The sequence below is a fragment of the Neolamprologus multifasciatus genome, chromosome 2, assembly GCF_963576455.1.
Source record: "Neolamprologus multifasciatus chromosome 2, fNeoMul1.2, whole genome shotgun sequence".
Lineage (NCBI taxonomy): Eukaryota > Metazoa > Chordata > Actinopteri > Cichliformes > Cichlidae > Neolamprologus > Neolamprologus multifasciatus.
The window spans coordinates 17,888,674-17,903,908 of NC_140440.1; the positions used below are offsets into that span (position 1 = coordinate 17,888,674).

General features: G+C 42.5%; 2 protein-coding genes across 5 annotated transcripts in view; both read left to right on the forward strand.

The window, feature by feature from the left end:
* il1rapl2 (interleukin 1 receptor accessory protein-like 2) overlaps positions 1-15,235 on the forward strand; it is a 518,624-nt gene that overhangs the window by 108,125 nt on the left and 395,264 nt on the right. The window lies entirely within an intron of this gene.
* Positions 556-14,992, forward strand: LOC146524182 (uncharacterized). Its single transcript, XM_085135024.1, has 4 exons — positions 556-2,084; positions 2,184-2,246; positions 2,346-6,956; positions 14,968-14,992. The coding sequence occupies exons 3-4, from the start codon at positions 3,058-3,060 to the stop codon at positions 14,990-14,992; spliced, it is 3,924 nt and encodes a 1,307-aa protein (XP_084991150.1). The 5' UTR covers positions 556-2,084; positions 2,184-2,246; positions 2,346-3,057.

The following is a 15,235-nucleotide window of genomic DNA, read 5'->3' on the forward strand; positions in this document are numbered from 1 at the left end:
TTACTTTTTGATGTCAATTACCATCTCATGTGCAAATGGATACACAGGCCTGTCTTTATGATCCATAAAGGCATCATCATCATTGTTAGGTTGCTTTCTAGCTTGCATGTACAATGAAGGTTGGAATTTTGAATTTAGCACATTGTTGATGCACTTGGCTAGCCAAACTAAACTAGGTGGATCAAACTTCATGAAAACCTAGGGGGTGTGGTAATAATATTTGCACAACTGTCAAAGTCAACAGGACACTGTCAAAGTTCAAGATTTCATTAACATCAGCATCTCTTTGAACCCGTCAAACAAGTCGGATAAATGACAAACAAACAAAAAGTTTCTATGCAGTTTAGACGTTTACTGATCAGTTTTAAATATTAGCAGGACACTATTTTTCTCTGCCTTTCAAAATTGTTATTTTGGCAACAAAAATGACAAAATTAGAGATATCCCCTTGAAGTGGTGATAGTAGTAATACACCTGCACTTTTTTTGCCCCCCCCCCCCCCCCCCCCCCCCCACACCCCCTCACCCCCCTCACCCCCTCACCCCACCCCACACCTCCCACCCCACACCTCCCAGACATTGAGGAAACAGGACCTCCAGACTAGGTGTCTTTTGTCTCTTCGAGAACTCTGGGAAGTAGCTTGGGGAGTGTGAACCTTAAGGTGTGAAGCAGTTGTGTACTGAGGCTAGACTAATTTTATAAATCTGACAATATCTCAGCTTGCTGCGATGCATGCAATTTATTTTGAAAACGGCACAAGTGGGAATTTCTTCCGAATGGGTAATGTCGGCATGTTCACAAGCGTTTTATTTAATTTAACTAGTTTTCTTTCCAGGGTTGATGCGATCATTTTATTTAAAAATCGGGATTTCGCAATGTTGAACTAAGGCAAACCTGTCTAGACAAATGGTAGGGGGTGGGGTGTAGTAAGGTTGATGGTGGGAAACAGGACCTCCAGACTAGGTGTCTTTTGTCTCTTCGAGAACTCTGGGAAGTAGCTTGGGGAGTGTGAACCTTAAGGTGTGAAGCAGTTGTGTACTGAGGCTAGACTAATTTTATAAACCTGACAATATCTCAGCTTGCTGCGATACATGCAATTTATTTTGAAAACGGCACAAGTGGGAATTTCTTCCGAATGGGTAATGTCGGCATGTTCACAAGCGTTTTATTTAATTTAACTAGTTTTCTTTCCAGGGTTGATGCGATCATTTTATTTAAAAATCGGGATTTCGCAATGATGAACTAAGGCAAACCTGTCTAGACAAATGGTAGGGGGTGGGGTGTAGTAAGGTTGATGGTGGGAAACAGGACCTCCAGACTAGGTGTCTTTTGTCTCTTCGAGAACTCTGGGAAGTAGCTTGGGGAGTGTGAACCTTAAGGTGTGAAGCAGTTGTGTACTGAGGCTAGACTAATTTTATAAACCTGACAATATCTCAGCTTGCTGCGATACATGCAATTTATTTTGAAAACGGCACAAGTGGGAATTTCTTCCGAATGGGTAATGTCGGCATGTTCACAAGCGTTTTATTTAATTTAACTAGTTTTCTTTCCAGGGTTGATGCGATCATTTTATTTAAAAATCGGGATTTCGCAATGTTGAACTAAGGCAAACCTGTCTAGACAAATGGTAGGGGGGAGGGTGGGGTGTAGTAAGGTTGATGGTGGGAAACAGGACCTCCAGACTAGGTGTCTTTTGTCTCTTCGAGAACTCTGGGAAGTAGCATGGGAGTGTGAACTTAAGGTGTGAAGCAGTTGTGTACTGGCATTGTTCCTGGAGAAGGTATTTAACCGAGACCTATGCGAAGCTCAGGGTGAACTCAGCATTCGTCGCGACAACATCACTTTCTTTGAGACCATCAAAACTATCATCGTTCTTTATAACATGGACATCTTAAGCGGTAAGTAAAACAAAACCTATTATTGTATTTTTAAAAGTGTTATGTTAACATATTATAGGATATTCAAACTATCTTTTTTCCTAAAACAAAAGCTTAATTTTCAGGAGTTCGGGAGAACGGCACAGCACCCTTTTCTTTAGAAACGGGGGATTTTAAAGATGGAACAACATCTCTAACAGGCACAAGGTGTGTACAGAATTACGCGATTTTTAATCGTATGTATGTTTTAAGCTTGCGATTGTTTTAAATTATATAATAACAGAGTTTTTCTTTGATTTGTTCCAGGGTTAACAAACTGAGCAGGAAAACATTCAGACACCGCGACCACAGAGCCCATCCTTACAAAAGGTATGTATACAACGGGGTGTATAATTGTGTATTTAAAAAAACAGCAAATGGGTTTAAACAATTCCAAATGTTCTAAAACCGACCGTTTTACACATACAGAGCCACGCCAGAGAACCTTATGTGCGGAGAACCAGGGCCGTCAGGAATAACGCACACTACAAGGTATATATATAAATTAGATAAAAAGAGATAGAGAGGGAGACACGCTTATTCTGTTTGAAATGGGTACATGTATAAATGTTTTAACACATATCTATCTTCACAGACTGCAGCACAGTACCCCTCCACATAATGATCAGGACACCGTACTCCAGACGTTTTTGGAATGTTTAAACAGTATCGACCTCCCAGAACAACAAAAACCTGGAGCTTTGTGCAACAGTGGAGAATCAGAAGCGATCTTCATCAGCGGTCCTGCAACACCCCCGAGTGAGTGCTTGCCTCGTGATTTCTCTGATGTTTTTGAATACAGTATATCAGATTTCGATCTTGTTCATATACCCACCCCACCAGAATGTGTCAGAAATAGCATTGATTCACACGTAGATTTTGAAGACGACGGTATAACAGACTCTCAAATATCAGAGGCGTATGATGCTTACATGAAGGTTTCAGACGCTCAACCTGTTGAACAGAGTCATATAGCTTCATTAGTTGATAAATTATGTTTGATTGAAGCTAGACTCAATCAATACCACCAAGAAGCACAGATACAAAACCAACAGTTTATCAAATTCATAAAAAAAGTGTGTAGTACATTAGACATCATCTGCAGCAAAATTTCAAGTCCCTGACTTTTAAAATCCAGACCATGGACCCTCCAAATAAATTATTTAAACATAATAACGGAACCTCCAGTCCTGTTAGATGTTTTGACTTAGAGGCTTTTATGCAGTGGGCTGAAGAAACAGATAACAAATTAGACAATATTGTAGCTAGACTTAATAGTGTGCCTGCATCAGCCTCATCTGATACACATCCTCGTCAGACTGTTCCTACGCCTGCTATTGCTGATGGGTCTATTGTTGTTGTTAATAATAGTGGTAGTACATCAGGTGATGCTCGGACCACTGTTGTTACTGATGCTAACCGTATTGCTGCTGCTGCTGCTGCTGTTATTGAGTCTGTTACCGCTTCTACTAGTACTACAGACGCACATGCGTGTCCGGGCACCGCTGCAACACCACACACCCCCTCAGTCATTGTAAATTTCTCACAAAGTGATACTATCGTGATTGAGCCCGTTGTGCAATCTGGATCTGGCAGGCGCTCCCAGCCACACATTAGAGAGATACCTAATTTTAATGCTCGCGAATTGCGTGAGCGCCTTGATTTTAGGGGTATAAGTCTTGATCATCCAGAACAAGTACCTGCGCGAGTGCGCGAGTGCTTAGCCAATGTGGTAGACCGAGCTGTGGCTGGATCTCAACAGGGCAGCGTTCTAAACGTAGTCCTGCGTGGCCCCTCGCTGGCTTCAGATGTTCAGGCTGTTTTAAACGCTGATGATCGGTATGATCCAGAGCTGTTTCTCGATCGAATTGCACAAGTTATGCAGAGTAATGATGAATCTATCGGTGATGATGAATTAGAGTTTATTGTCACGGTAGCTCAGAACAGTAGTGGTGGGGCTCGCTTAAGACTGGCACAAATCCCTTATGATGAGATTCTCTCAAAGAAAGGCAGACATTTATACACACCAAACAACACACACAACAATTTGTGCTTCTCCCTATGTATAGCACATTCATTAAACTCATCAGCCTCTGAGCTAGAAAAACTCGCTACAGCTAAACGGATGCATGCTGAAGTAGGTCTATGCGACAAGCAGCAAGTATCATTCACAGATGTCAGTAAATTTGAGAAGCACTTCAACATTAAGATTGTAATCTATTACCACACAGAAGGGCGTAAACGCCTGGAATGTTTTTTCACACATGAAGAGCCAAACACAAACACGTTGATGATGTATCTCCATAATCAACATTACCACATGATTTTAAACCCAACCGCTTTTCTTGGTGCATCCTATGTGTGTAATTTCTGTTACAGTACATATAATTCACCATTACATCATTCCTGTAAACATAGATGTAACACATGTTATACACTCTGTCAACACCACAGGGGTCCCACAGTGAAATGCAGCGACTGTAACCGCATCTGCAAATCACAACACTGTTACCAGCAACACAAATTACCAGAATTAAAACACAACATGATCCCCTGTGATAATATGAAACATTGCATGCACTGTGGCACCACATATAAAGAATCCAAGAAATCGCCACACAGATGTGCCCAGCCTAGATGCGAGCACTGCCGCGAGCCTAAATTAACCGGAGACTCCGACCATCAGTGTTTCATACAGCCTGTTGAAAAACAGAAGCCTACCGATAAATACATTTTATATGATTTCGAGACTAGGTACCACAACGGTAAACACGAGGCTAACTTTGTGTGTGCGTCTGATCTGAAGGGCAATAAGTTCACATTTAACACATTAAAGTGTGTGGAGGCGTTTGTGCAACATTACAGACGCCCAAGGTTTCGTGGGTACACTTTCATAGCACATAATGCATCTGGCTTTGACAACTACATACTCCTCGAGTACTTTGTCAGACAGTGCATAACACCTAGTGTCATAATGAGCGGCAGCCGTGTGATTTTGATGTATGACAGGGACTATGACCAGCGATGGATTGATTCGTTCAGCTTTTTGCCCATGGGCCTTGCCAAAATACCCTCTGCTTTAGGTTTTCAAGATCTGCAGAAGGGCCATTTCCCACACAGGTTTAATACGAGGGATAATGAGCATTATGTGGGCCCGTACCCAGACCCCTCCTTCTACGGCTATGAGTACATGTCTGAAAGCGATAAGGTGCGATTCATGGAATGGTACCAGGTTGCCTCACAGAATCCCTTTGATTTTCAGGCTGAACTCAGGCGTTACTGTGTTAACGATGTTGATGTCCTGCGTAAAGCATGCAGCATTTATCGTGACACGTTACTGGGTTGTACACAAGTTGATCCATTCATGTATACCACCTTGGCTGCATTTAGTATGGGTGTGTATAAAACGCTGTTTCTGCCTAGAGACACGCTCGCTCTCACGTATGACGGGGCATACGTTGAGCAGAATAAGACGTTTTCTAACGTCTCTATCGAATGGCTTCAATACGTGTCCCACACCACCAACAAAGTGGTAAAACATGCTCTCAGAGGAGGCGAACAGAGGGTTGGACCGTATTTTGTGGACGGTTTTGACCCCACAAGTAATACAGCTTATGAATTTGCAGGATGTTTTCACCACGGCTGTGTTAAATGTTACCCCGAGAGCGAAGTTAATCCTGTCAGCAAAGCATCCTATGGACTGCTGCATCGCATGTTTTGTGACAAAGTTGATGCACTGAGATCACAACACAGTGTGAACGTAATAGTGATGTGGGAATGTGAATGGGCTGCCTTGAAGCAGACAGACCCTACAGTTGTGGCTTTCATGCACACATACAGAAAGCCAGAACGCATGAATCCCCGAGACGCTCTTTTTGGAGGTCGCACAAATGCTATAAAGCTGTACCACAAGACTGGTTGTGATGAAAAAATATTTTACTACGACTTCACCAGTCTCTATCCCACAGTGCAGTCTAAAAAAGACTATCCTGTAGGACACCCTCAAGTCATTTACACCAACTTTGACAAGCTAGAAAATTATTTCGGCTTTGTTAAATGCACAGTGCTCCCCCCTAAGGGTCTTTTTCACCCCGTCCTTCCCTACAGGTGCCACGGAAAACTGATGTTTCCACTCTGCAGCATGTGTGCTGAAGACCAAAACCAGCATACTGCATGTGGACACAGGGACAGTGAGCGGGTATTGAAAGGCACTTGGGTCTCATTTGAGCTTGAAAAAGCTGTTGAGAAGGGATACAGGGTTCTTGCTATTGATGAGGTGTGGCATTTCCCCAATAAGACCGACACCTTGTTTAAAGACTATGTGAAAGCCTTCCTAAAACTCAAACAGGAGGCCTCGGGGTATCCTGAACACGTCAAGACACCTGACGAACAGAAGAAGTACATAGACGAGTATTATGAGAAGGAGGGAATAATGCTAGACCCATCCAAGATTTGTGTAAATAAAGCTGTTCGTAACTGTAACAAGCTGTTGCTAAACTCGTTATGGGGTCGTTTCAGCATGAGGTCAAATATGGCATCATCTGAGCTCATTACAGACCCTTCCAGATTTAGCCAGCTAATGTTTAGCGACCAGTACGACGTGCGTCAGTTTTGTTTCATCTCTGACGACGTCGCAATGGTGCAGTGGCGGCATGCTGATGGTAGAGCTTCCCGTGTTAAGGACGTTAATGTTTTTGTCGGGGCCATGACCACTGCACACGCCAGACTCATGCTGTATGATTTGCTAGACAACTTGCAGCAGCGCGTGCTGTATTGTGACACGGACAGTGTCATTTTCACGGCACGCCCTGGCGAGTGGATGCCTCCTCTAGGTCCGTTTCTGGGGGATCTCACAAGCGAATTAGACTGTGGAGAGGGTGGTGTGGAGGATTACATAGCGGAATTTGTTTCCGGTGGGCCAAAATGCTACGCGTATCACACATCGTTGGGCAAGACCCAGGTCAAATGTAAAGGCGTGACACTGAACGCACTAAACTCAAAAGTTGTCACCCATGAATCCTTGAAAGGTTTAGTCCACAAGTTTGTAACCAATCAGACATCAGACGCACACCTAGTTGCCGTGTCTGATAGCATCAGACGCGATAAAAAGAAGCTTCATTTGAAGAATAAAACCATTGTGAAAAAAGTTAAAGTTGTTTACAATAAGCGCCGTGTGCTCCCAGACTATACAACTGTACCTTATGGATTTTAAATTAGAACAGGGGTTTGACGCCCGGTTGCAGCACCCGTTCAGTATGGTGGTCAGCGGTCCCAGTAACTGCGGCAAGACTTTTTTTGTTAAAAGCATAATTGAAAATTCTTCCCGGATTATATCATGCAGCATTGACAATATTGTATATATATACTCATGCTGGCAGCCATTATATGACCAGCTTCTTAAGATAAGAGACATAAACTTTGTTAACGGTATACCCGAATCTCTTGCTGATGACACCCTTCTTCCTGCAGAAAAGAACAATTTGTTAATTATAGACGATGTAATGAACGATGCAGCTAACAATTTAGAAGTTCAAAATGTGTTCACAAAGTATGTGCATCATAGGAATTTGAGTTGTATATATCTAGTTCAGAATTTGTTTATTCAAGGAAAATCCAGTAGAACCATTTCCTTGAACACTAACTATCTAATATTGTTTAAAAATCCGAGAGATAAATATCAGGTTATGCTTTTAGGTAGGCAAATGTTTCCGGGTAATACTAAATATTTTATAGAAGCGTTTAATGATGCCACATCCACAACATACGGGTATCTTTTAATAGACTATAAAGCTAAGACCCCGGACTATTTAAGACTCAGAACAAATTTACTATCAGAGCGTCCGGTTGTTTACATTCCAAAACAAAAATCAGCAAAGAGGTGAAAGGATGTCATCACGCATGCGGAGGAATCTGTCTCTGTTGGAGATGATATACAGGGCTCCTCCTACTCTACGCAGAGTTATTATTAGTAATTCAAACTTAGATTTTATCAATGCGCTGTGTGAGATAGCCTTTAATGTATTGCATGGTAACATACCACTGACCAATCAGCAGTACAAACAGCTGAAAAAGAAAAAATCAATAATCAGACTGATTGCAGACAAAAAAATAAAAACTTTGAAAAAGAGAAAGACAATCAACCAATCTGGAGGGTTTTTACTGCCGCTATTAGGGGCTGCAATCCCTTTCATAACCAGTCTGATAGCAAACAGGTGAAAATGGAACATGTGCAAAAGATGTTTTTGGTACCCCAACACCAGTTGGACTTAATAAAGCAACACCAGCAGCAGCAGCAGCAGCAAACAGACAGCATCAGACAACAGTCTCAGAACGAGTTGGACAAGGAGATGTTACAAGTGTTACAAGATTCTGACATAGATGTGTATGAGAAGGCTAAAAAATACAGCGATATTCTCCAAAGATACCTTACCCTTGTGAGACAAGGTGCCCGTGAAAAGAATGTATTGTCTTTATCATTACCTGAACAATTTAACAGGGATGTGCAACCCCAGTCGACGGACACATCGCCTGTTCATGGTGATGCAGGGGTGAGGGATCTTGTTGCGGAGAATGTTTTAACATACATACCTAAAAGGTGTAGGAGGAATGCAGAACTTATTCTATCAGCGGTGAGCCGTTCGCCACACTTGATCTCTTACAACGACAAAGGCGAAATTATTGTTGATAAACACACCATCCCTGGTTCACACATTTATGATCTAATTAAAGGCGTCACAACCACACACACACCCTCTGAGGGTTTGAGACCTATCGGCTGGACAGAGTTTTTAAAAGCTGTCTCAGATTTAAACGTACCGTTATCAGCCATATCTAACACAGGCATACGTAAGACCGTCGCCATGTATAAAACCGATCACACACTGTCTGAAGACCCTGGTTTTTTAAAACACACACCAAAAAAGATCACCCCTGGTGGACCGCTGCGACATAGTACACTAAAAAAAATAAAGAATAAAAAAAACAAATTAAAGGGGGGTCCTGTAGAGTGGTTGGATTTTTGAATTCAGGTTTTTTCTTATTGCACCTGAAATTGTTTTTCTGCTAAAAATATTTGCTGTTTGGTGTTTTTTCTACTGTAATGTTTTTTTCACTTATTGCTGCTAAATTGTTTTGTTTTGTTTTATTTTATTACTGTTAAATATATTATGTCTTTATTACTGTTAAATATATGTTTTTCTTTTTTATTACTGGTTAATGTTTGATTTCTTTTATTTATGTTTAAACAATGTATGTTGTAAATCTATATATTTATATACGAGATTTGATAATAAATACCATTGACTCGATTATCATGCTCTCATGTTGTTTTTATTATTCTCATTAGTACATGTCAGTATCCGCATTGCACACACACGTAATCACTGCATACAGCAACAGGTTGTATGTTGTTGACAAATCGACACACCATAGCATCATTACAAATTAAATCAGACCCATACATGTTAAGCACACGCTCATAAGATACACCATTTTGCACATGATATAAAAAAAAATACACAGTGTTGACCGCATGTGATGGAGAAGTCGTTCTGCACTTGTTTTCCTGAATATAAAACAGTGGAACAGTTTTTTAGAAGAAACATCTTTATTGCTGGGGGAAAACTGTCTAACGAGTGACCAAAACTATCAAAAAAATAACCGCGTCTGTCTCTCGAAATATAAACAGCAAGCCAATGTTCCCCGGGCATCGTAGAAGGGTGGGTGTTTACAATACTCATAGCAGGGAGTCTTTGAAGCCGTTCAGTGGTTAGCTGATCATAGGCTAACACGCCTAGGAAATGTGTGTTTTTATTGATAATGCTGCCGATCACGGCTGATAGTTCTATAGTGTTCATGACCGTTTTTGTCTCAATAGTAGTCCAAGAGCACCTGTCTCATGTTAGATATTTCAATGACTGAATCAAATACCGAATAACACAAGAGGTTCACTGTACGGGGTAGTGGATTTCTGAAACGGGTTTCCAATCTCACGTTCCCTGTTTTAATTAACGACACATTCCCTGAATGTCCTTCGTCAGCTTCCAGATTGAAACAGAATAAAGTGTAGCCGTTACCAAAGTCCGCACGCGTAATAGCTAAAGATCTATCCTTTAAATGTCTTCCTGTGGTTTGTATCAGCTGGTAAAATTCTCTGGTATAGTGTTTTCTCTGGAAATTGGGCTGGAATGGTTTAGCAGGATAAGCCTGACTATCAGCATATAAAGACATAAATTCTATATCGCAGTTTTCAAAATGAAATGGATTACGCTGGTAGGAGCCAGTGTATGCTTCATTGTCTATAAATGCAATGATCACAAATTTAGGTATCCTACCCATAAATAAATTGTCATTTGTTGATATTCTAGCCCCTGCAGGTATGGAGAAGGTCTTTAAAGACACTCTGTCTACCGTGTATTTTGCGTTTGCATGGTGCAATGCCTTGCTGTGTGCAAGTCTGACGGTCGGTGATACACTAACTTTCTTGACAAAGAGACTGGCTGAGACAATTTTAACTCTGTATGCATTGGCATCCGCTGTCATGAGAGCAAATTCGTCTTTAGAGCGCACAAATTTCAGTGACAGGTCGATTCCATTAAGTAACAGTTTTTCTTGAAAAAACAGGTCTGCATGTACTGGTGCAATCAATTCAACAATACTGCTATTTGCTGTGTAGCCACCTCTGGTCACCAGGCCCTGGTTCTCTCCTTCTATAGATGTGTCATTCATGTGTGATGATGTATCCTTACAGAATAACCCGGTGCTGAACTGTGTGTCTAAAGTGTCCTTATTATAATTGATAAGACATTCTATCACACCTCTGTATGGATATGTGTTGGATGATTGACTAATGAGGCGGTCTCCCAAATTAACATCAACTTGACTAAATATGCTGCATCCAGGATAATTAATAAATCCTACATTAGCGTCCCTAGCCAGGTTTGAGCCATCAGCGTTTGTGATTCTCACACGTGTGTAGATATATGAGTCATTTAGATCCAGGTAATCTTCACCGGACGATGAGATGTAAAACTCGATCGGCCCTCCATCAGTGATTGCAGATACAGGTGGGATTTCGATAAATGTACTTTTCTCAATGCTAGTCTGTGTGTAGGGAACAGTAAACAGGTCCAGCTCTGTTTTTACACATTCTCCAGAATGACTGTGTAACAGTGCCATTTAGAATATGTCAAACTCTGCAGTTTTAGAACGACTGGTTCTGGGTCTTTTCACTCTGCGTGACGGTGTCCGTTTGCTAGCTCTCCTGCTAGGTTTTGTGGTTTTACGCTTTTTAGACAACGGTTGCCCTGGGGGTGGGGTCTTAGATGGTCTGGGCGTATACACATACAATCCGCTACCGTCCTGCTTAGTGGTTGAGGGTCTGGTTATGTTGGTTATGACATCAGACACTATGCCCGATGCGGCTGTTTTTAGGTGTGGTTTGACTATGCTAACTCCTTTTTTAAACAGTGGTACAGCAAATCTAAACAAGCTGCGGAACAAACCACCCAGCCCTGACCCATATTGCGTACTGGTCCCAACATACCCTCCGAGCTCTCCACCAGCCTGTGATAAGTAGTATTTTACATATTTTGAGTCATCAGTGTTGTAGACGGCCATCCTTTTTTTTCAAAAATGGTGGGTTATCGGTCGGAAGTGTAACTTGACAAACACCTTGCCGTATAAAAAGGGTATGTGTTGATTTCGATCGTCTTTCAAATCAATTTCTATGTCGTCGATCAATGTCTTTGACACAGGTGTGTAGTGTGGGCTGTCAAATTGTAGAATAGGCAAGCGGCGGTCATCGTCCGTGATATTTATAGCTCTTAATAGCCTCGCGTGGGCGTCACCCACAAGCTGGTAATCAACGATATCTGCATAAATAAAGATGTTATATTTTCCCCCGTATATGTCTGCGGGGTGCGGGGCATATGTGTTTTTATAATGAAGTACAAACGGCTCTCCTGTTTCGAATCCTAGGATTTCCGCCAGTCTCCCTCTAAATGTGAGAATAGTGCCCCTAGGTCCCATAACACAGGCATGGTTAGTAACTGTGTTGTATTGCATTTTAAGGTCTCCAGTGGTTTGGTACTGCTGACATTTAAAATTAAATTCTTTTATTATCTGTTCCACAGATGCATAATGACCCACAGACAGTTCGATCATGGTTACGGCGATGGTTCCATCTTTGACTGGGTCATGAATTTCCACTTGCGAATCTGATTGTGGAAAAGACATCCATATGCGTGGGTACTGTATCTCTATAACAGCAACCTCATACGGCTGATCCAAAACGATAGGTTTTGCTAGCTTTGTTCTAAAATTAGATATCTTATTACCCGGGTAAACATGCGCCGAAGCATTCGAGAAGAGGCTTACATAGAAGCCTGCATTGTTGTTGTTCTTTTTATTCATGCTTTCTCCGTCTATGCTCAGTGTTGAATGAATGTGTGTAGAGCTGCGTCATCTGAGTTAATTACGCCTCAACGATGTCTTTTTCTGGAATCCACGAATTAAAGCTGTCGGGCCATCCTAGCCATTTCACTAGCACATGCTTTTTCCGACCCACTTTTTTTCTAGCCAATATGTTTTCAATTTTAAATGTTTTGTTTTCATCAACAACCACACGTTGTATCTCAGGCTCATAAAATGACCCTTTCAATACCTCTCCAGCTAGATCCGCTAGTCTGTACACTGGGGGCTGTCTCCCTATACGTTCCTTGACTGTGAAAATCTCATCGGTGTAGGTCTGCTCGTATCCTTTTCGAAACTTTCCTCTCAGTTTTGATATTCGTACAGTGTCGCCAATATTAAATTTAAAGCACAGTTCCCTCTGAGGCCTCGTTTTGTACAGCGCGTTAAACACCGACTTCTCATTATCCTTATTCACCTCTGCCGGAGCCATTTGGATAGATCTGTGATAAGCATTGTTATATGCTTGTGTGAGATCTGGTATGACATCTACATATCTCCGGGAGTTGGCTGATGTTAAGTACTTCCACATTCTACCCTTGAAGCTACGATTGAATCTCTCGACAATACTGCATTTAACCTCGCTAGCTGTTGAGAAATGTTTGATATTATATCGCTCCATTAGGTGTTTAAAGGTTGTATTATAAAACTCTTTGCCTTCATCTGTTTGTAGTTTCACAGGGATCCTACCCTCACTAAGTATATCCTCAAAAGCAGCTGATACAACATTCGCTGTCTTGTTTGTTAGGCATCTAACCCATGCGTATTTTGAGAATACATCTATACATGTTAGCAGATATCTCACATTATCATTATCTGACACATATTCACACATGTCAACCAGATCGGCTTGAAACTGTTTGTCGATCCCTGTCACCAATACTCTATTTCTGGGGAAATGGATCCTCACAGGTTTATGGAGTGTGTAAGTGTCGTCTTGTTCTAAATAATGTTTGACCTGAGATATTGGAGGTGTTACACCTGATGCCTCCCCTGCCGCTATACGTAGCTTATTTAAACTGGCCAACCCCGCAGGATGGGCTGGATCATGATATATTTTATGCAATGTGCTTTCCATGACTGTGCAAACCACAAATGACTAAGAAGTTGGTGTTAACACGTCTTTTTATTTAATTTTCACACAGACACAATCACAGACAATGGATACTTGAACAGCACACATTAAACCAGGTGTCTCCCACCCCAGTAGTTTCCAATCATGCGGAGCATGGCTGGTTTAACACGTCGGGCGCAAGTACTTGCTTCTAGCAGGTCCACAATGTTGTCATTAATGGCGCATACTATATTTCGCTCTGATCTCAGTTCACACATGAGGTGTTCTGCAACTCTGCGGATTTGTGTTCCAGTCCCATCTGTGGTGTTTGAGCGTACAAACAGCTGGATGGCTGGGATGAATCGGTCAGTCTTGAGCCTTATCATCACATCGTCATAGTAGGTGTCGAAGAAATACTCAGACAATTCCTGCAAGCAGCTGTGTTGCACCTGACTGGGGTGGCCTGTTTGGCATCCGTAACATGTCTCTTGTAGAAACTCATTCAGCGCCAACATCAACAGGTGGAGAGTTGCGAGTTTGATGTCGATTACAGTTTCCTCCCACAGGTCTGATATGAGGGGGTCCTGCGAGCATGATGGTGAGGGTGGTGGAGTCTGGGGGGTCGGGATTAGCAGCCCTATTGATGGTGACTCTGACAGGTCCCACGACGGCGAGTCATTCTCTGTAAAATGAAAACCACAAGCTCTTAATTTGTCACATAGATACACACGCAACCCCACACACACCCCTCACATTAAACCTACCAGTTTATTGTTTAGTTGTCGGAAGGTCTTATGATTTTAGGTTTGCACAGGGTAGCAGGCAAACCAGTCTTCGGACAACTCGCCAGATCGTCAAAAACAAGGCGTTTTCTAATACTCTCGTACGCAGTGTTGAGTCTGTCCCTCTTGATCGCGTCGTCAATCTGGCTAAACAGACGCGACAAACCTCTCCAGTCGCACCACTGTATAAAAAACAAGTCCTTAAACCATCTTGTGCGCTCTTCAAGGTTTAGAGGGTAAGGATTTAACCTCCAGTTTTCAAGCCCTCTGGAAGCAATAAGACTATCCCTGTCATCACATGCACTGAGAAAAATAAAGTCTTCAGGGTTGCGATTGAAACGATCAGCCTCAACCCTGTAAAGCTCAGGGCCTGATGCACTGTTCCACTGGGAAACATACAGCACCTCTGGGAAGCCCACATTGTCCAGGTCCGCACACACTACGGTCCGGAAGAGCTTCCAGTTTTTGGTAGAGATGCTTTGGGGTTCCCCCCAAAACAATCCCTCGCCACAATCTACACTAAGCACAACTGTCCCTTCGGTATATTTAATGGTATACACATACCCTTCAGCGCCGCGATATTCTAACTTAAATACAGTCCCATCTACGGCATTTTCACAGCGTTGCTTTTTACGTTGAGGACCCCGGCTGCATACTCCTGTAGACATACCTAGAGCGGCTGTGGCATGGGCGATGTCCTGGCTGGGTGTCATGGTTGATACAGATGGTATTCTGTGCTCCTTAGGTCGGTGAGTCGTTGGGGTCCTTAGCGCGATGTGTCTGTGCTCCTTAGGCCGTGGCGGTGATGGTCTTAGAATGTGAAAGGATCACTTTTATACCTATATAACCTAAGCCATCCCACTAGGAGGAGTCGATACCGCCCAGAGGGTGTGTTTTCACACCTGAACGCGCATGCGCCGAGCACATCTGAACGCGCATGCGCACACGCACGAATCCGACCAAACGGGGTGGGAGGTGTGGGGGGGGGGGTGGGGGGGGGGGGTGGGGGGGGG

Bases quoted from the DNA above. Each gene is read 5' to 3' on its own strand.
- LOC146524182 (XM_085135024.1), top strand. From the start codon at position 3,058: ATGGACCCTCCAAATAAATTATTTAAACATAATAACGGAACCTCCAGT. The intron at 6,957-14,967 runs GTTTGTAACCAA...TGTGCTCCTTAG, and splicing joins TTGAAAGGTTTAGTCCACAA to GTCGGTGAGTCGTTGGGGTC.